This window comes from Gymnoscopelus braueri (assembly GCF_963280865.1).
Source record: "Gymnoscopelus braueri genome assembly, chromosome: 12".
Classification (NCBI taxonomy): Eukaryota; Metazoa; Chordata; class Actinopteri; order Myctophiformes; family Myctophidae; genus Gymnoscopelus; species Gymnoscopelus braueri.
Genome location: NC_137614.1, coordinates 50,695,525 through 50,718,215, shown reverse-complemented (window position 1 = coordinate 50,718,215; position 22,691 = coordinate 50,695,525). Strand labels below are relative to the sequence as shown.

The following is a 22,691-nucleotide window of genomic DNA, read 5'->3' as shown; positions in this document are numbered from 1 at the left end:
ATCAATCATTCATCTGTGTATATGTCTGTACTATGTTCATTTAGTAAAAATAGGCCAACATAAAATAATTACTTGCCATTTTAATTTTTCAGCTATCTTTAATGCATAGTACACTACTGTATATAACTAGCAAAAGCAAAGAACATTTCTGTTTGTACTTTTTAAGTTAATTTAACCTACTATAATTGTTACACAGTTCTGTTTTCTCATTTCTTTATACTTGTCCAATTTTATGCTTTTTTATTTCATATTTGATTTGGTAATGAAGCCCCTTAAATTCAACTTTTTAGAAAATGTTTAAAATGTTTATTTTGTTTTGAAAAAAATAAGAAATGGAACGTCCACTTCCGGAAACTCGCTCACTTTTTCTTTCAACCCAAAAGTCTCCAGAAGAACCGCGGAGAATGGATAAAGCGTCAGAAGCCTGCTGGCCAAATCTGGTACTGCAGGACATAGGACAATACTGCGCATGCTTATTTCGTCTGAAATGCTAGATAAGCGTGCCAACGTGTCGTCACCAGCAGAAGGGGCAAATCAGCCTGCGGGGGCGAGGCATTGGGCGTGGCATTGGGCAATGTTAAGTCAACCTGGTTTTTACCCCTCAAAGATGTCCGCAGCTACAAAAAGACACTTGTTGACGCCCCCTTCAGGATTTTTTGGTACACCTACGTTGGAGCCAAAGTACTTCTGGGTGCTTCATGCGCTTGTGAGCAACTTTCATTGAAATGAATCGATGGCGGCGGGGCAGTCCGCCCTCTAGATATCAGTAGTGGAAATTAACTAAGTACATGTACTCAAAGTACTGTACTTAAGTACAATTCTGAGGTATTTGTACTTTATTTAAGTATTTCCAATGTCCAATACTTTTACTTTTACTCTCCACTTCTACATCTCAGAGGCAAATATTGTACTTTTACTCCACTACAATTATTTTAAAACTTTAGTTACTAGTTACTTTGCAGATATAAATTATTACATTATAAAACATAAATTAACCACTTTAGTCCTATATTATACCTAGGCTATTTGAAAATAGCAGATCTTCAAGCTCATAACGTGTCGCATCGCGATGCGTTGAGAGCTTGTAGATCTGCAATTTTCAAACAATTCAGTACTTTAACTTTTGGTACTTTAAGTACATTTTTATACCAATACTTTTGTACTCTTACTCAAGTCAATTTTGAACACCAGACGTTTACTTGTAATTAACAGAGTAGTTCTTCATAGCAGTATTGATACTTTTACTTATGTAAAACATTTGAGTACTTTTCCCACCACTGCTAGATCATTGGTTCTCAAAGTGGGGTCCGGGGACCCCCAGGGGTCCTTGCGGGAGTTCCAGGGGGTCCCCAGCCAAATTATGGATAGTTAGGAAGTAGGAACCAAATGGACCCTTATGGGTCTGTAACTCAGAGAGTGTACAAATGTACACTCTCAGAGTTAAATTAACATTGATTGTACAATATAAATCGGGGTCCCAGAGATAGAAAGGCCATTAAATGGGGGTCCGTAGCCCTAATGCATATCAAACTGGGGGTCCTTGAAATTAAAATGGTTGAAAATCACTGCTAGAGCCGTAAAAAATCTTCTCTTATGGGGGTCCCTGGCATATATTTTCAAATCGGGGTCCGCGGGCTAATAAGTGTCAATTTAGGGGTCCTTGACATGAAAAAGTTTGAGAACCACTGTGCTAGATTACTATGTTTCAACCTCCAATGATAAAATTAACTTTTATTGTGAAGGCATGGACCGGAAAGGCTCAGTGCGTCACACGTCACAGTGTGCTGTTGCTGTCATTGTGTTCATACTGCAGCGGCAGGTAAACATTTCAACCTCTAAATGGTGTAAGAACAACAACTAAAACATCCTAAACAACACCTCCATCATGTCCATGATGTCCCAGGCTCTGTCCGAGGAGGAGTTCCACCGCATGCAGGTAATAAGAATATATAATAATAATAAATGTCTTCATGTCCTCCATGTCTTCTCCATGTTAGCCATGACGCTCGTCTGTCACAAGCGTCATGGAACCACTTGCTCCTGGTTTTTTGAAATGTCAACATTTACAACCCGTACATCTACATAAACGTTCATATTTCAAATATAAAGTGCTGACCCCACGGCCACGGATGTAACACGTTAAAGCGCATGGGTGTAAGTACCTGTATCTTCCGTATTGTTCAATTAAAAAGCATTTTAATCAGATCGGTGGCCATTTTCTCCGAATTTCCTCCATATGCTTTCAACTACGCGACCCTATCGGTTTGGAGGTGTATTGCACGCTGATACATTATAACTCCTATGAAAAAAATGGCTGCGGATCGGATTAAAATGCTTTTTATTGAACAATACGTAAGATACGGGTACTTAGACCCATGCGCTTTAACTTGTTACATCCATGACCGTGGGGGTCAGCACTTTATATTTGAAATCTGAACGTTTATATAGATGCACGGGTTGTAAATGAAGAAAGTGCCAAAACCAGGAACAAGTAGCGCCATGACTGTCACGATATGACAGTCATGTTTCATGTGTGTCCATCCTGCTAACAGACAGAGAGGATAAAAGGCTCGTGACTTCTTCCCTCGAGCCTTTTTTTTGCCTCCCAGGGAAGAGAAAAATGACGTCATTTCAACCGAAAACGTTATTTTATCCCCCCCCCCCCCCACACGAACCCGCGTCGACACTTTCTCCATGACGTCATTTTTTGGGTGGGTTTGCTGCTTATGTGACGTTTTTATTTTTTGCCGTACGAGAGAGCTATACGTAGCGTTAGATTGTTTAATTGTTTATGACATGTAACCGTCCTCCTGCGTCGTGTTTATAAAGGCTTCCTCCAGCATCACTGTGAGCAGAGCTAACACTGTTAGCCTGATGCTAGCTGGATGGATGGAGGCTAATGGAGACTGTAGCTAGCATGACTGAAGAGAGAGAGAGAGAGAGAGACACCTTTGAACTGTCTGTTTACACACAAACACACACTCACAGACAGACAGACAGACAGACAGACAGACAGACAGACAGACAGGTGTCTGTGGGGTCTCACGCCTTCATTTCTTCGTTTCATCTGACAGTTAGTTGAGGCCCCTCCCACTCTGCTGTTTGATGCTATAGTAATAACAACCTTTATGTGTGTTTAGTCATAAACTGTCATAAATAAACACATACATACAGTACAGACAGAGCTAGGTGTCCTCCTGTTTAGTTATAGTTGCTAGTGTTGTGGAATTCTGGATCAATCAGAAATCGATGAGGCACATAGGAGTCGAGACAATATTCTCAGGTGGTGATGATTTATGCTTTATGTACATGATATCCTGGTCAGAAGTACATTAACACTCATGTCAGTGGTACGGTAGTCCTGCCTGGAGCACAAGGCAGAGATAGTTATACTGTAGCTGCCTGAAGGACAAACTGAACCATAACAATAGCTATTGGGCCTAGTGGAGACATCTAGGCTCTTACACAAGCTGTCAAATATAATGTATTGTAGAAGCATTATAAGTGATGGTATGATATAAAGGTTAGATATAAGCAGCCAAATTATAACTTCTTCCTTACTAGCTCCCATGGGACCAGACCTGGTCAGTCATGGGGTCTCACACACACACACACACACACACACACACACACACACACACACACACACACACACACACACACACACACACACACACACACACACACACACACACACACACACACACACTCTGTTGGCCACTCTCTCTCTCTCTCTATTGGCCCCAGTTGTCTTCCAAGTTAATGGTATACAGACAACTAGTCACTACAGTGTGTTTGGCAACAGACAGAATAGAACAGACATTATAAACCAGTGGAGTTAACAGGAAGGTGATGTTCTATATATAGTATATAGGTCAGTGATTCTCAACCCTTTTCATTTCTGGGACCCTCAGTTTGATATGCGTTAGTCGTCCAGGGGTCTTCAACGTTTTCAGGCCAAGGACCCCCTGGCTGAGAGAGAGATGAAGCAGGGACCCCCTCTAGATTGTATAACATTTTGTTTCAGATTTTCCTGCTCTTTTTTTCCCCTCTACACCTATAACTCTTTGCCGAAAATAGCCGATCTACAAGCTCACAACGCCTCGCAGTGCGAGGCGTTGTGAGCTTGTAGATCTGCTATTTTTGGCTAAAATTCTCCCCAGGAAAGGGATGCTAGGGTTTAAGTGGTTAATGTAAAAAAAATTAATCATATCACAAAGATTTGGCGGACCCCCTGTAGTAACTCTGAGGACCCCCTGTTGAAGACCCATACGTTAGTCCAGTGTTTATCAACCCTGGCAAACGTCCCAATTTTGGGCTGGGGCTACTGCTGAGGTGTGCCGCGCCGTTTGAAGAAGGTTTGAAAAAATATCATTTTTAACAATAATAATAATAATCAGGCATGCAAACAGCCCCGAGGTGAAAAGGGTGACAACATGTTGTTTATTTTCGGGTCAGGTGTCACACTATTGCCCTATTTGGATTCAAAACGGCTAGTGTAGCTGAAAAGCTACAAGTGCAAAAAAAGCTCTGAATAATGCAAAAACAGAATTATTTTTTAGCATTTGCTTTTTTTCTCCCCCATATATTTTCATGATAAAAAAGTGCAAAGTGCGTATCGTATCGTATCGAAATCGTATCGAAGTTGTGTGCCCAATATCGTATCGTATCGTTTCGTGAAATTATCGGCACACCCCTAGTGTGTGTATATAGATATACCGTATATATATATATAATTATATATATATACCGTATATCTAGGTGTGCCCTGGGATTTTTTGGCTATGCCAGGTGTGCCTTGGCACAAAAAAGGTTGATAAACACTGCGTTAGTCCATGGACCCCCTGGTCTTTATCTTTTTAATCTCTGGGACCCTGATAAAATCTTAGGTGTTAATTTAACTCAACAGACCTCTTTAAAGAGGGACACTTCATTTCTTTTGAGCAGTTGAAGAAGGATTTTGATATTCCACAACCGAGCTTCTTTTTTAAATATCTACAAGTACGTAGTTTTATCATAAGACACTTTTCCCTGGCAACTCCACAAGGTACCTGGGTGGACGAGTGCTTGAGCTGGGACCCGGGAGGCAGGGGCATAGTTTCTAGGGTATATGACAGCATCCAGAGGGTAGCTTCCCCGTCACTTAATCATGTAGCAAGGGCTTGGGAGGAAGAGCTAGGGATTGATCTGCCCGTCTCAATTTGGCAGTCGGCAGTTTCACATTCATCTTCAATTTTGTATTAGGCATGGGTTGATACAATTCAAGGTTTTACACAGGTTGCATTTATCCCCAAGTAGACTAGCTACTTTCTATCCCAATTTAGATCCAGCTTGTGTTAGGTGTAATCAGGACCCTGCTACCCTTAGCCACATGTTTTAGACTGACTACATTCTGGACGGAGGTATTTAGTACCTTTTCATATATGTGTAGGGCAACTATAGACCCCAATCCAGTGACTGCATTGTTTGGTGTTCTCCCACAGGGAACACCAATAGCGACTCACCAAGCTGAAGCTATTAGCCTTCTCCTCTTTACTTGCTAGACGACTGATATTGTTCAGTTGGAAAAAAGCGCCTCCGCCATCCCACAAACACTGGGTGGCGGATGTTATGTCACATCTAAAACTTGAACAGCTTAAATATACGATCAGAGGCTCCACTCAGAAGTATACTAGAGTCTGGCAGTGGCAACCGTTCCTGTCATATTTTGAGGAGGTGTATTCTACTGTTGCAATATAGCCATTGCAGTATAGCCATTTGCCTTTCTCCCCCCCTCCCTTGCCTTCCCCCTTTCTTCCCAGTTATTTGATTTCGCTGTTTTACTGATTTTTCTTTCATCTTTTTCCTTTTTCTTCTCTCTTATTGACTGTAATTTTTGTGGTATTAATACCGTTTCTCATGAAAATATATTGCACTAAAATGTCCTTGCATTTTCGGTCAATTAATTACTGGTTGATATGAGTATTTGTTTCATTTGATATTGTGTACTAGTGTCTGTGGTGTCTTGTAGTTTGTTATATGTTGTTATGTGTATGTGTCTTGAAAATTCAATAAAAACATTTGAATAAAAAACAGAGTGTGCGGATGGAACCAAATAGACCTATAATCTGGTTCCATATGTACTGTACACTCTCAGAGTTATAAGTGCGGACCACCTGGTTGTCCCCGGAACCACAGGTTGAGAACCGGTGCTGTAGACCAGCGGTCCTTGAGGGGGTCCCAGGGGGTCCCCAGTGAAATCAGTTAACATAGCGTCACAATCATTTTAACCACTTAGCTTTGGCTATTCAAAAATAGCAGATCTAGGTCTGCTATTTTTTTTTAATCGTGGAAATGTGTGAATATCTTTAAAAAATAAATCAAGCGAACAAGTTTAACTCAAATCTGTGCTTCTGGGGGTCCCCGGCACTAAACATTTTCAGATGGGGGTCCGCGGCCAAATGTGTATCAATTTAGGGGTCCATCCAATGCGTTACCTCACACTCACAGCTCTATAACACATGGACTGCTTCCTGTGTGTTAGAAGTAAATCTTGAGGCAACACTCTCTTCCTTCTACCCAGTTTTATCGCTTTGTTTTTGTTTGGACAATGTAACCCATTAAGACCTGAGGCGAAAATGTTTTCTAAGTTCTAACAGTTTTTTGGAAAAAAAGTTTTAAAGATTTTTCAAAAATAGCAGATCTACAAGCTCATAGCGCGGCACTCGGTGCCGCGCTATGAGCTTGTATGTCTGCTATTTTTGAATAGCCAAAGAAATCTAAAGTGACACAGATGCGTTCCAGGTCTTAATCTAAAACTGTTGACAACACACTAACACAAGTAGCGCTGCACACTGATAAAATGCATGGACAAATGTGACCCACATTCGTCCAATGACACAGTGGTAGAAATTGATCGATTGGTTGATTGAATACTTTATTAACACGTTTATAAGTACAGGTATTGTACAGTCAAAGGTTATGCTTAATCCATTAAGACCGGGAACGTCATTTTAAGATTTCTTTGGCTATTAAAAAATAGCCAGATCTACAAGCTCATAACGCTATGAGCTTGTAGATCTGCTATTTTTGAAAAATCGTGAAAATGTGTGCAAATCTTTGAATGTCTATATTTTTTTAAAGCAAACTTTTGTAAAATGTTTTGTTCCAGGGGACCCCCCCCCTGAAGCAAAGATTTGAGTTACAAATGTTTGCTTTAAAAAGTACATATTCAAAGATTTGCAAAAATCTTAACGATTTTTCCAAAAATAGCAGATCTACAAGCAAAAAATAGCAGATCTACAAGCTCATATGAGCTTCTATAGCTGCTATTTTTTTGAATAGTGATTAGCAACCAATTTTTTTAAAATACGTTTTAAAACGTATTTTGGCAGGCAATGTGTTAAAGGTTTAAGGAGTTAAACTACGCTCTATTCTATTTTAAGGTCAGCCATTCTTTTAGGTTGGTGTTGAGTTTGGGTAGGGAGGAGAGATCTTTTTTATTTATTTTTAAGACTTTTTTTGGGGGGCTTTTTATGCCTTGAGCTGAAGTTTGGGGGAACGAGGTAAGAAGTAGGACAGACAACAATGTGTAGGAGAGACAGACAGTAGGAAAGCTGAGAGGGAGACAGTGTAGGAGAGACAGACAGTAGGACAGCTGAGAGGGAGACAGTGTAGGAGAGACAGACAGCAGGAAAGCTGTGTTTGTGATAAAAAGCTACACGTGTGGTGTACTTTATGGTGTGTAAGTAGAACTAAATGGAGGGTGCTGGCCATAATCAAGAATCCACTTTAGATGATATGAGAGGCAGTGAACTGGGTGGTGTCTGACTTTATTACACCATTACAGAGGTTGCGGTGTCATATACACTTAAATGTTGTTATGATATGATGACGTTTAACTTAAAGTCCCAGTATCACAGTCTTATCTCCTCCTTTTATAATGATCCTTGTGTTTTACTGGAAGGCTATACTGTATATCAGTGGCTCTCAAACGTTTTAATGTCAAGGACCCCCAAAATGATACGTATTTGGCTACCCCCATCTCCAAATATTTTGTGCCAGGGATCTACAAGCTCATAGCGCGGCAAAATAAGCAAGTAAGTCCCTTTTTAGTGCAAAAACAAATACTGTCAACATTTGTGTTTGTGCTGGTTCACCTAGCCAGCCTCATTGCCTATAGCAGTTATTACATAGTTATTAGCCAAGACATCGTGTATGAACTGTCTCTGGCTTCTTCAGAGCAGATCTGTGGCGGGTCACAATTAGAGCCCTGCACGGGCCGAAAATGTGGGCCCTAGCCCGGCCCGGGCCCGTGGTGTTTCAGCCCGGCCCGGCCCGGCCCGTGGCCCGTAGGTGGCGCAATTGTACAGCCCGAGTCCGTGTCCGAAGCCCGAGACCTCTTTATTTATTATTATTAACTCATCATTTTTTTGCGTGAACTGGTGCGCGCCGCGTGCAGCCAGCACAGCAGCCGGCTGCACTCTCGCTAATATAATGATGATAAAAATAAACCCACAAGAAGTTAAGACAGCAGCGTCATGATCCTCACCCACCCAGCTAGCAACAACAACAAAAAAAGATTATGGCCTACCTTTCTTTGAGGTAAACTGTGAAGAATAATATTGCAAAAATAGTTCCAATCCAGAGCGTAACGCACAAACAAAAACTCCTCATTTTGAGTCACGAGCGCCGTGAAGAAAAAGTATAGGCTTCTGATGTGTGTGCGACATGTGTGTGTGTGTTGTTATCACGTGACTACTACAGTACTAGCAGCGTGCCTCCAGGGCTGCTAGTGCTGCTGCACAACTATGAACTATACCGGGGTTTCGGGAGATGCAGATTATGTTACCAGAGTGAAAGTATCTGCGCAAAATGTTCGGTGAGCCCGAGCCCGGCCCTAGGCCCGATGTTCAAATACAGAAACGGCCCTAGCCCGGCCCGTTTTGGCGGGCCGGGCCGGAACCCTGGGCGGGCCCCAGCGGGCCTGCTGGACTCTAGTCACAATGTTGCCACCAGTGCTGAACGAATGTCCTCTCTGAAGTGGCAGGAATGCCAGCCTTGCCACCGGGGTACTTCCTGGGACAAGCTTGTCACTCTTGGCAAAATGTGCTTGGCACAGCCTCAACCAGTCTATAGTGGATCTGCTTCACATCACCCTCCAGTGCCTGCAGGAGATGGCTCTTGATCTTTACTTCTCTTGCATCTCTGTTGGAGAGAGAGAGAGTGCAACTGGGCCAGGTCATTGGAACATTTGTTGTTTTGAAAAGGCCTTTTTCTTTTGAAAAAGAGAGAAAGACTAGCTTTGCTTTCTTTGATGCCGCCATCTCTGCAGCAGTGTTGATTTCGTCGACTAAAACTATGACGAAAAATGTTCGTCGACTACCTTTTTTCACTGACCAAAACTAAATAAAAACTAAATAAAAACTAAGCTATGATGACTAAAACTAAGACTGAATATATTGACAATTTCGTCAACAAATAAAAACTAGACTAAAATGTTAGTGAGGGATCTAGTAGAGAAGAGATCCAGTAGAACTAAAAGACAAGTCATTTTATGTTTGGTTGCGCTTGGGTGTTGCGCTCTGAAAATAGCAGATCTACAAGCTCACAACGCGTCGCGCTGCGACACGTTGTGAGCTTGTAGATCTGCTATTTTCAGAGCGCAACCAAGTGTAAAATCGGCCATTATGACGCCATCAAGGCACCGCCAACATTTGTGTCGACTAAATCAACTGTAGTTTTAGTCGACTATAATCTTATGATATTTAGTCGGCTAAAACTAGACAAAAACTAAAACATTTCAGATGACTAAAATATGACTAAAACTAAATGGAATTTTATTCAAAAGACTATGACTAAAACTAAGTCAAAATTTGCTGTCAAAATCAACAGTGCTCTGCAGCAGCTTGTCTGTTGTGTAGTCAGAGTGGAGACTCACTCCACTGTGGAGGTTGCTGCCTGCCTCAGGGCGGCAGGAGGTGTAGAGCGGCCATCAGGGACTCAGGAGGTCCCCGGTTCGATCCTCTGCCTCTCCATTCGTGTCACCTGGTTAACCCCTTGAACCCTAGCGTCCCTATACTGGACATGTCATTATAGGTGAGCAGGATACTTAAAGGGATAGTTCACCCAAATTTATTTTTTTCTATCAATTCAATTCAATTCAATTCAATCTTTATTTCAGACTCAGGGTCCATATAGCAAAACATGACAATCACACAGTAAAAGCAATAAAATAATAAAAAAGAAATAAAAAAACACATAAAAACAGTCCAACTACAGCTTTTCAAAGTCAGTAGAGGCTGTTACGCCAATGTCTCCATATCGTGGAAGAGAACCGAGGAGACGAGGAGACTCACCCCATGGAGACTTGAATTCATGGATATTTGTTTAGTTTTTGTCGCATTCCTAAGACAATAATTTGGTGACCAGCGGACCGGTAGGCAGCGATAGGAAAAAAGTCATTTTGGGGGTGAACTATATCTTTAACCCTCAACCTGTGTGGTCACTCTGAGCAGTACGCTACTGGGTCAATGCAGAGAAGTCCTCTCCCCTGGGGATTCACTACAAATACCTTTTTTGTTTTATTGTATTTTTTATAGCAGTGGTTATCTCTGTTGCAACTTTGGTCTCGATGTATTCTTGCCTGTCATCCACGTGTATGTATGTACTGTATGTATGTATGTTGCTTTGAAACATGGATGTAGGAGCAAGGCCATGTCTAGCAGCAGGTCAGCTGTAAACGGGTCAGAGTATTTTGTCATTTAGCTTAACCTAAGACCGGGAAAGCATCTGTCATTTTAGATTTTAAAAACACTTTAACCATTATCTTACTTTGTCTATTCAAAAATAGCAGATATAAAAGCTCATAGTGCTTTTAAATCATGAATATTTGTGCAAATCTTTCAATATATATTTTTAAAGCCAACATTTGTAACTAAAATCTTTGCTTCTGGGGATTCTACCAATGTCTCCTAAATCATAAGTTTAAAAAAAAAACTTATGTTGCTATGATAAGTGTGTCAAGGACCCCCAAAATTATATGTATTTGGCCACGGGCAGAAATTCGCGGAAATAGCAGATCTACAAGCTCATAGCGTGGCACTCGGTGCCGCGCTATGAGCTTGTAGATCTGCTCATTTTGAATAGCCAAAGAAATCTTAAAATGACCGGTGTTAATGGGTTAAATACTGGAGGATGGCACTCGTCATGTCCTTTGATCATGTCTGTGTCATCTAGAGCTGAAATCAGAACGGTGTTATTGAAAAGATGGAAAACACGTGGCCTCTGTGGAATCAGTGGAAGTAGGTTGTTAACACTTGACCTTTACAATAATGTTCTGACAATCTGGATAGTGTGTAGAATCTCCATGCCATGCTATGGCTCAGGCCCTGTGCAGTATTTACTGCACACAGCTTGAGCTTGGTGCTATATGACACATGCTCTCGCCCCTCTCTTATCTTTGGTTATTGCTATGCTCGGCTCGCTGTGCTTTTTCCCCCAGAGAAATACCCACCTTAGTGTTTTAACACATTAAGACCGGGAACGCATCTGTGTCATTTTAAGATTTCTTTGGCTATTCAAAAATAGCAGATCTACCAGCTCATAGCACGGCACAGAGTGCCGTGCTATGAGCTGGTAGATCTGCTATTTCTTTTTTAAATCAAATCTTTGAATGTATATATTTTTTAAAGTGAAAATTTTAACTCGTCTTTGCTTCTGGGGGATTCTAAAAATGTCTTCTAAAAATAGTTTTCTTAACTCTCTCAGTGCCAATGAAATAAAACAAATATGTTCTCTAAACTGATATCTTGGGTTCTGAGCATTTCTTTTAAAAAAAAAAGTTAAAAAAAAAAGAAAATCCGGATTTCTTGTTCTGGCACTGAGGGCATTCAGTAAAAAATTCGGGATAACTCGGGGCTTGGCACTGAGAGAGTTAAGAAAAAAACGTATGTTGCTATAATATCAGTGGCTCTCAAACTTTTTCATGTCAAGAAGAACCACCCAAAATGATATGTATTCGGCCGTGGACCCCCATCTGAGAATATGTTGTTCCAGGATAGGAACCCCCCCACAGAAGCAAAGATTTGAGTTACAAATGTTCACTTTAAAAATATATATATATTCAAAGATTTGCACACATTTTCACGATTTTTTAAAAATGGCAGTGCTATTTTTTAGTAGCCAAAGAAATCTAAAAAAATTGCACAGATGCGTTCCCGGTCTTAATGGGTTAATGTACTTCTCCCATGAGCTGGTGTAATACATTTCTGTTTATCTCAACAGAGTCAACGTCCTGATTGATCAATAATTTCTTCTAATTTCTTCAGAGTGTCTTGCTCACTGATTAAAAAACATCCAATCTCTCTCTTGCCATGTTAGTGCAAAGGTTCCGGGTTTCCTTATTATCAGCTTTAAGCACCTGAGATATAGTCCTCTTTTCAGTCACCCTCTGGTTATGAGTCAGTGAGTAAGTCGCGTTGCGACACGTCGTGAGCTTGTAGATCAACTATTTCGGGTGCCCACGCGCACCCGTGATGACGTGTCTTTTAGTTCTACTGGATCTCTTCTCCACTCGTCCCTCACTAACATTTCAAGTCTAGTTTTTATTTGTTGACGAAATTGTCAGTATATTTAGTCTTAGTTTTAGTCATCGTAGCTTAGTTTTTATTTAGTTTTCATCAGTGAAAAAAGGTAGTCCACGATCATTTTCATCATAGTTTTTCGACAAAATCAACACTGCAGTGGATGCATTTAGTTTTCGCTTTCCTCCTATTCCACTGAACACATCGTGTCGTGTCATTTTTAGATTTGAGCTAAAAAGCATTATTTTACACTTTGGCTATTCAAAAATAGCAGATATACAACCTCATAGAGGTGAGCTTGTAGATCTGCTATTTTTGAAAAATCGAGAAAATGTGTGCAAATCTTTAAATATGTATATTTTTAAAGCGAACATTTGTAACTCAAATCTTCGCTTCTGGGGGTCCCTGGAACAACCTATTTTGAGATGGGGGTCCGAGGCCAAATACATAATATACATTTTGGGGTCCTTGACATGAAAAAGTTTGCGAACCACTGATATAGCAACATTCTTTAAAATTTTTTTTGGGATTTAGAAGACATTATGTAGAATCGGAACCTCAGGTCTTAATGGGTTAAGTTTGAGGTACTGTAGCCTGAGGCTACGAGCTCAATCCATGGTCTTGAAGGGCGGACCCAAACACAGCCGCCTGGATTTGTGCGTGGCTTCCTATTGCTTCACCAATCTATGTCCCCGCCTCCCCTCCCCTCCCCCCCTCGGCCTGTGCACGGAGCACGCTGACGTCACCAAATTTAGAGCGACGCCCCTCTGCACTCTGATTGGTTAGGAGATAACAAGGTCCAAGACCATCGTTCCTACATCGCTCCCCCAGGCTTTTTTTCTTTTGTAACAAAAAAAAAAGCCTGGGTTTCCGAGGCTAGAGGTACTGTAACAGAAAAGCTGAAAACTTGTGTTGCCACCCGTTAAGGCCACTGTCGTCAGACATCATTTCCAGATTATCGTTTGCGATGAATTCTCTCATTTTATAAACCTGAACCATGTCCATATAATGGAGGTTGCACTGTTATTATATTTTTAACAAACTCATCCAGCAGCATGGTCTCTCACGTTATGATCCTTTTTAACACTCAGAGGTTTGTCTCTCTAGTCTTCCATTGAGACATTTAGACACTGGTGTCTGGTAGGACACCTACTGGGTGACACCATCCCCCTGCCTGAAGCTCATGAGCACATTTCCACATTATAATCTTTATAAATGGTTTGGTCCCCACTCCTTGGGGTGTTTTTTTTGTCACTGTATATATATATATATTTGCTCGTACGTGAAATTTGTCCTCTGCATTTTACCCATCCTATTAAAGGAGAATTTCTGACCTAGTTTTTCTTACCTTTTTATTACGATATTACTATATCCTAGGACGAGTGGTTCAGTAGAACAAACTTCATCCCGAGTCCACCGCAGCTAAAAACCCAAGCGGACGGTCCATGCTCTAGATCGCATATTTTGATCGCGATTTTTTTATATATATATATATATTTTTTTTCATATCTGACTTTCCTAATGACAGAAAACCGTCCACGGTGTTTGTGTGAGATGCGCCACTCCGGAAGTCTCGCAAGCCGAGTTTTTGCCCGTGATCACTGATGTAAACACTACGGCAGTGGTGTAAAGTAACTAAGTACATTTACTCAAGTACTGTAATTAAGTACAATTTTGAGGTATTTGTACTTTACTTGAGTATTTCCAATTTCCAATACTTTTACTTCTACTCCACTACATCTCAGAGGCAAATATTGTACTTTTACTCCATTACAATTATTTGAAAACTTTAGTTACTTTTCAGATATAAATGATGATATTATGAAACATACATTAAACCACTTTAGCCCTATTTTATACCTAGGCTATTTGAAAATAGCCGATCAACAAGCTCACAACGCGTCGCATCGCGACGCGTTGTGAGCTTGTAGATCTGCTATTTTCAAATATTTAGTACTTTTACTTTTGGTACTTTAAGTACATTTTGATGCCAATACTTTTGTACTTTTATTCAAGTACATTTTGAATTCTGGACTTTTACTTGTAACAGAGTATTTTTATATTGCAGTATTGGTACTTTTACTTAAGTAGAGAATTTGAGTACTTTTTCCACCACTGCACTACGGCGGCCCATTTGGGACAAAAAACACCGTGGACATTTTCTGGTCATTAGGAAAGCCAGATATGTCTTATAAAAAATATATAAAATCGCGATCAAAATACGCAATAGAGCATGGACCGTCCGCTAACCATTCAGCTACAGTATGGTCGCCCCCCTGGCCAAGCAGGGATTCCCTCTTCAAAGAGCAGTAGACATTTATCCACCTGGGTTCAAATCCCAGTAAGACATGAAAGTCATTCAATCCACGAACGCATCTCTGTCATTTTAGATTTCTTTGGCTATGAGCTTGTAGATCTGCTATTTTTGAAAAATTATGAAAATGTGTGCAAATATTCGGTTATTATTTTTTTTGCGGACGTTTGTAACTCAAATCTTTGCTCCTGGATGTCCCTGGAACTAAATATTTGACAAATGTTCGCTTTAAAGAATATATATTCCAAGACTTGCACAAATGTTCAAAAATAGCAGATCTACAAGCTCATAGCGCGGCACTCGGTGCCGCGCTATGAGCTTGTAGATCTTCTATTTTTGAATAGCCAAAGACATCTTAAAATGGGTAAAGAGATCACAGCTTTTACCGTCGATATGTAACTGATCTGAGAGCAGTGCTGCTGTGGTGTCTCCTTGTAGAAAGACACCTGACACTGTCTGCTGGTGTGAATGTCCCCTGGATGAGCTCAGCACAGGACTCTGTCTCTTTGTCTGTCTCTGAATAATACAATAAGAATAGACATCAAATTCATGATTATATTTTCATTCTATGCTTGAGTTTGTGTGAAATAAATCGATTTAATCAATTATAACAAATAATTGGTAATCAATAATTTAACGAAATAAAAGACCATTTTGGACGTGTCAGACATTTAACCCATTAAGCCATTCAATACACATCTGTGTCATTTTAGATTTCTTTGGCTATTTAGAAATAGCAGATCTACAAGCTCATAGTGCGGCACCGAGCACTATGAGCTTGTAGATCTGCCGTTTTTGAAAAATCTTGAACATTTGTGCAAATCTTTGAATTATTATTTTTTGGCTCTAGGCTTACAGTTAAAAATGTCAAAAATGTATAATGAATGAATGCATTTATGAAATGTCATCTGTGTTAATGTCCTCACAAGTCCTAATACAAACGTGTGTTTTTGTGTGTGTGTGTGTGTGTGTGTGTGTGTCCAGGCCCAGCTGTTGGAGTTAAGAACACAGAATTACCAGCTGTCTGATGACCTGAGGAAGAATACAGCAGGTACCTCTTTTTATTAAAGTTTGACTAGTTACTTTGTAGAAATAGTTACCATTATATACCTTTATATACCAGTTATGTCTATTAAGCTTTTCTATCTGTCTTGTAGAGCTCAATGCCGTTCGTCAGAAGAATATTGTTCTGGAAAGAGACTTTGTCAAAGCGCAGAAGGTTTGGAACGCATAACAACATATAATAAACTACACACATCTCCCATAACAACATATAATAAACTACGTCTCCTATAACAACATATAATAAACTACATATCCTATAACAACATATAATAAACTACATCTCCCATAACAACATATAATAAACTACACACATCTCCCATAACAACATATAATAAACTACATCTCCTATAACAACATATAATAAACTACATCTCCTATAACAACATATAATAAACTACATCTCCCATAACAACATATAATAAACTACATCTCCTATAACAACATATAATAAACTACATCTCCCATAACAACATATAATAAACTACATCTCCCATAACAACATATAATAAACTACACACATCTCCCATAACAACATATAATAAACTACATCTCCTATAACAACATATAATAAACTACATCTCCTATAACAACATATAATAAACTACATCTCCCATAACAACATATAATAAACTACACACATCTCCCATAACAACATATAATAAACTACATCTCCCATAACAACATATAATAAACTACATCTCCTATAACAACATATAATAAACTACATCTCCTATAACAACATATAATAAACTACATCTCCCATAACAACATATAATAAACTACATCTCCTATAACAACATATAATAAACTACACACATCTCCCATAACAACATATAATAAACTACACACATCTCCCTTAACAACATATAATAAACTACACACATCTCCCATAACAACATATAATAAACTACACACATCTCCCATAACATATAATAAACTACATCTCCTATAACAACATATAATAAACTACATCTCCCATAACAACATATAATAAACTACACACATCTCCCATAACAACATATAATAAACTACACACATCTCCCATAACAACATATAATAAACTACATCTCCCATAACAACATATAATAAACTACATATCCTATAACAACATATAATAAACTACATCTCCCATAACAACATATAATAAACTACACACATCTCCCATAACAACATATAATAAACTACATCTCCTATAACAACATATAATAAACTACATCTCCTATAACAACATATAATAAACTACATCTCCCATAACAACATATAATAAACTACATCTCCCATAACAACATATAATAAACTACATCTCCCATAACAACATATAATAAACTACATCTCCCATAACAACATATAATAAACTACACACATCTCCCATAACAACATATAATAAACTACATCTCCTATAACAACATATAATAAACTACATCTCCTATAACAACATATAATAAACTACATCTCCCATAACAACATATAATAAACTACACACATCTCCCATAACAACATATAATAAACTACATCTCCCATAACAACATATAATAAACTACATCTCCTATAACAACATATAATAAACTACATCTCCTATAACAACATATAATAAACTACATCTCCCATAACAACATATAATAAACTACACACATCTCCCTTAACAACATATAATAAACTACACACATCTCCCATAACAACATATAATAAACTACACACATCTCCCATAACATATAATAAACTACATCTCCTATAACAACATATAATAAACTACATCTCCCATAACAACATATAATAAACTACACACATCTCCCATAACAACATATAATAAACTACACACATCTCCCATAACAACATATAATAAACTACATCTCCCATAACAACATATAATAAACTACACACATCTCCCATAACAACAACACACATAATAAACGATGTAGTATTTTGCTCAAAAATATTTATGATTTCTTTTTTTTATATAATAATTTTTAACTTTTCTGTCTGCAGGCACTGAATAAGAGTAAGAAAGCTCAGGTGAGTGTGTGTGTGTGTGTGTGTGTGTGTGTGTGTGTGTGTGTGTGTGTGTGTGTGAGTCTGCTTACCATGGTTACAGCTGTTAGCTTTATTATTATTTAGTAAACAGCACCCTCTGCTGGCCGTAAGCTGTTAAAGGCACACTGTCATGATGTTGACGTGCATTTCACTGCATTCATCATAATCTATAGAAACAGCCATGTTTATCATATTGACAAAAACAATAGTCTCTCTTTTGGCCTGTCTCTGGGTTCTTACAATTAACATTATGCCTTTTGGGGCCTTTTCTGTTGCTCTCTGAGAATGAGATGTTAATGTTGTTATTGTTATGAATATAATGTGTTTATAAAAGTGTTGTTATGGTTATGAATATTATGTGTTTAGAACAGTGTATTTATTCTTATGAATATAATGTATTATTGTTCATATATAACAGGAAGTGGAGGCCTTGCTGACTGAGAATGAGATGCTACAGAGTAAACTCCACAGTCAGGAAGATGACTTCAGGTTACAGAACAGCACTCTGATGCAAGAACTATCCAAGGTACACTGCAATATTCCTTTAATGTTACTGTTCATTTATATTATCACATAATGTAGGCATTCTCAACCTTTTTTTATTTATTTCAAGGACGCCTAATTTGATAAGATTTGTATCCTTGAGACCAAAATGTAAAATGTAACCTTCCACGTTAAGAACCAGTGATATAATGTATCATATGTGTATTTGCCCCGGGTGGACCCAGTGAGGTGATGAGTCATATCAGTGCTGGGGCTGATAAGATTTTTTATTATTGCTGAAAATAGGCTCTGTGGCAAATAAAAGTTCATGATGATTTGTTCCACTAGATAATCTTAGCAAATTAACACCCATTTTATGATTTTTGTCACTTAAATGCAATCGGCAGAAGTAAAAAGCCAACGTTATCGTGCCATGAACGAACTACACCATGGTCGCATGTGCTTTTGTGTTTGGCGTGATGACGTTTAATGTCCCTGACAACTTCTCTTGTTTCATTTCGATCCACTTGTTAGCAAACGCCCTTTTTTAAGAATCTGTTTCAAATCTGTATGTGTTCTATGGTTTGTTCCAGTTATGTACTCAGATAGAACAGCTGGAACAGGAGAACCAGGGACTGAAGGAAGGGGGAGGGGCCTCAGCAAGTAGCCCTGCCCCTGTCCCCGCCTCCAGCCCTGTGGATGGAGAATTGCTCCGCCTCCAAGCCGAAAACTCCGCCCTGCAGAAGAAAATGGCAGGTAGGGGACCGACTCTGTGTGTGTGTGTGTGTGTGTGTGTGATATGATTATGCATGTGCCACTGGCTCCCATTGATTAAAGGTTGATGGAAAAAGTAAGGGAGAAAGCCTTTTGACTTGGAAGCACCAGTCTGCCATCCATGCCAGCGCCGACAATCGCGCTTCTGTGCTCTCGACACCTGCCGTTTTAGTTTTTGGTGCAGCGCCTTGGGCGCTTCAAGCTGGAAACAGTTCAACTCTTGTGACAACCTGATAATCTACAATGTGACGCTGAATCGTTACTACAACTAGGCCTGTCACAATTATTACTTAATCGTCCAATCGCAATTATTTGAGTTAATCGCAATTATTTGAGTTAATCGCAATTATTTTTGCATAATCGTCATAATCGTTTCCATGTTGAAACATTTTCACAACATAAAAAACATTAAAAAAGCAGAAATAGCAGATCTACAAGCTTACAACGCGTCACTTTGTGACGCGTTGTAAGCTTGTCGATCAGCTATTTCTGCTATTTTTATCTATAAAATTATTAAATATTTCAAAAAAAAAATGTGGCAATTTTTTGGCTAATGTTTCCCACAGAATAGGGATGCTAGGGTTCATGTGGTCTGGGACTCAACCATTTAGGTTTATTGGGGGTCCCAATCTACACTGTATCACCATCATATATAGCAATGCTTACTATCATAATATAGATAGACATTTGTTTTTGTTTTAACCAAAAAATATAATTCTTTAACAATTATTTTACAGTTTAACATTTGAATAAATGTCACATTGTTGTTGCGGATGGAAACATTGTGTCTCCAAACAGTTACCTTTTGGGGAAATGGAATAATATTTTTCAGAAATAGTGAAAATAGCAGAGCTTGTAGATCTGCTATTTTCACTACTTTTGTGCAACACTCTAGTTAGTATGATGAAGTAAAATGTGACCTCACAAGTATATATATACACAGTACAGAAGAATAGAATACAATATTTACATGATTAAAACTTTATTTCAAATAAAAGTCTCCACACTAAAGCCAGTGTTCCAATGAGAACTAATGATGACAATGATAGATGAATGACATGTTTCAGTGTTAATATAACATCATTAAAGGTAAGAAGTAACACATAACTTTGCAGATTGAGAGGGGTCACAGTATATATAGTATTTAAAATAAGACCCTCCTTTATCATTAACTACACATTAACCCATTGATACCTGGAACGCATCTGTGCAACTTTAGATGTCTTTGGCTATTCAAAAATAGCAGATCTACAAGCTCATAGCGCGGCACCGAGTGCCCGCGCTACGAGCTTGTAGATCTGCTATTTTTGAAAAATCTTTTTTAAACTGTTAGGATTTAGATTTTTTTAAAGAATCGCCTCAGGTCTTAATGGGTTAACAGCTTAAGCCTTATATACTTCATCATGCGATGAATAGCAACAATAACTGATCTACAAGCTCAAAACGCGACGCAATGAGCTAGTAGATGTGATTAGTGATTAAAGCGTCAATAATTGCTGTACATTATTATTTTTATTTTATTATTTAAAGGGATATTTCACTTTCAAATAAAATAAACATTCAAAACATATATAAAAAATAAATGAAAAAAATTATGGAAAAATCACGGCCCCCTCACGCATTAGAGTGTCCTACCAATGTGTGAGGGGGCCGTGATTTTGCCATAACTTTTTTCATTTTTAAAAAATATTTATTTTTAATATTTATTTTATTTGAAAGTGAAATATCCCTTTAAGTGTCGTCCTTCCTAGGAAGCCCCGCCCATATGGACATACAGGACTCTTTTACATTTCATTTGACATAAACAATGAACCGACAATGAACAATACTGTTCAATACAAATAAAGTTATATTTAATATTGTGAAACTCATATCTAAGCATAATGATTACTTTTACTTTTGCTGCTTTAAGTACATTTTCATCCTTATAGTTTTGTACTTTCACTTAAGTAAGCTTTTGAGTGCAGGACTTTTACTAACCGAGTATTCCAACATTGTGGTATTTGTACTTTTACTCAAGTAGAAGACTTGAGTATTTCTCTGGTACTTGACAGATTTTGATATCAATGGTTTCAGCATCACCAGCCTGTCCAACAGATAAAAATGGGTAGAGTTTGTCAGTGAAAGTGTCTTTATGAGTGTAGATGAGAGTCATGTCTTTAGGGTCTGCAGGGTCGTAGAAGGACACCTCCCCCCCTTTATAGTCCAGCTGAACTCTGATCCTCTCAGGATTCATCTGCAGTGGGATGGTTTTACCATACCCATTAGTATAGACACCATTCTCCTGATTTAAACACCAGAATCCATATTCTGATGTGACATATGTCTTTCCCTTCCTGTAAACATATTCTTTAGCCAAACCTATAATCCAGTGAGGATGGTCTCCAACCTCCACCTCCCAGCTGTGTTTTCCTGAACTGAAACCCTCTGAACCCAGAACCATGGCAACACCTCTGAACCTCTCTGGGTTGTCAGGAAGCTGCTGCATTGTGTCTGCACGTCTCACACTGGTCAGGTCTTCAGACAGACAGAGGGACTTGGATGCTGTGTTTGGGTCCAGAATAACAGGAGTGAACTTGACCCTCTCCTTCATCTTCTCCCAGACTGTGAAGCTCAGGTTTCCCAGGTGTTTGGCCACGTCTATCAGAGCTCCTGAGTCCAGCTGTGGATCTGACAGTGTACACTGGACTCTGGCGCAGGTCTGAGTGTGTTTATAACTGCTGAGAAATGACACATTGTGTTTCTGCAGCTCTTGTTCTACAGCAGAGATGCTGTCTGAGAGAGAGGAGATCCGCTCCTGGATGATCTCCATCTCTCTGCTGACAGTCTTCTCCTTCTTCTCCTCTTCCTCCCTCAGAGCTGCCAGTCTGGCCTCCTCTTCCTCTGTCAGGATCTGGTGGAGCTTTTTAAACTCTGCTCTGATCTGCTTCTCTGTGGCCAAAACCTGCTTCTTGTTGTGTGGAACCACTTCATTATTATACCTAGTTTTACAGTGTTTGTATTTGGTCCTCTTGTCCTTTAGAGTCCTGAGGTCAGACTTCAGTTGGTCCTTCAGGTTGTTGACTGCTTGTTCTATAGGAACCAGCTTGTGACCAGGGTAGTGAGAGGAGTCACAGATACGACACACAGCTCTCTGTTCTTCCTCACAGAACAGTTGATGCTCCTCTGGATGTTCACAACTCAACACCTTGACTTCCTCCTCAGCTGACGCAGTTTTCAGTCTTTCAGCGTAAGAGTCAGCTAATGCCTTCAGTGTAAAGTTAATAATTACATCCTTTGAATTTTTTCTCTTGCAAATGGGACAGTTCTTGTTTTTAGCTTGATCCCAGAAGTTTATCAAACATTCACAACAGAAGCTGTGATTGCAGATTAGAGTCACAGGATTTCTAAAAGTCTCAGAACAGACGTGGCAACTCAGGAAACTGTCAACCAGAGCGAGTTTCTCTGCCATCTCCGTTGGA

At 39.1% G+C, this 22,691-nt stretch overlaps 2 protein-coding genes across 4 annotated transcripts in view; one reads left to right on the top strand and one right to left on the bottom strand.

Moving 5' to 3' along the window:
- The first annotated feature begins 1,792 nt into the window (after nucleotides 1–1,792).
- Nucleotides 1,793–22,691, top strand: part of gripap1 (GRIP1 associated protein 1) — a 77,655-nt gene continuing 56,756 nt past the window's right edge. For all 3 annotated transcript variants that reach the window (XM_080443455.1, XM_080443454.1, XM_080443453.1), the window contains exons 1-6: nucleotides 1,793–1,936; nucleotides 15,862–15,928; nucleotides 16,035–16,096; nucleotides 17,929–17,955; nucleotides 18,392–18,499; nucleotides 19,050–19,212. In XM_080443455.1, coding sequence (XP_080299581.1) covers nucleotides 1,886–1,936; nucleotides 15,862–15,928; nucleotides 16,035–16,096; nucleotides 17,929–17,955; nucleotides 18,392–18,499; nucleotides 19,050–19,212 — 478 coding nt within the window. In that variant the 5' untranslated portion in view covers nucleotides 1,793–1,885. The remainder of the gene's footprint in view (nucleotides 1,937–15,861; nucleotides 15,929–16,034; nucleotides 16,097–17,928; nucleotides 17,956–18,391; nucleotides 18,500–19,049; nucleotides 19,213–22,691) is intronic.
- Nucleotides 21,242–22,681, bottom strand: LOC308097412 (zinc-binding protein A33-like; the record flags this gene model as incomplete). Its single annotated transcript, XM_080445172.1, has 1 exon — nucleotides 21,242–22,681. The coding sequence occupies one exon, from the start codon at nucleotides 22,679–22,681 to the stop codon at nucleotides 21,242–21,244; it is 1,440 nt and encodes a 479-aa protein (XP_080301298.1).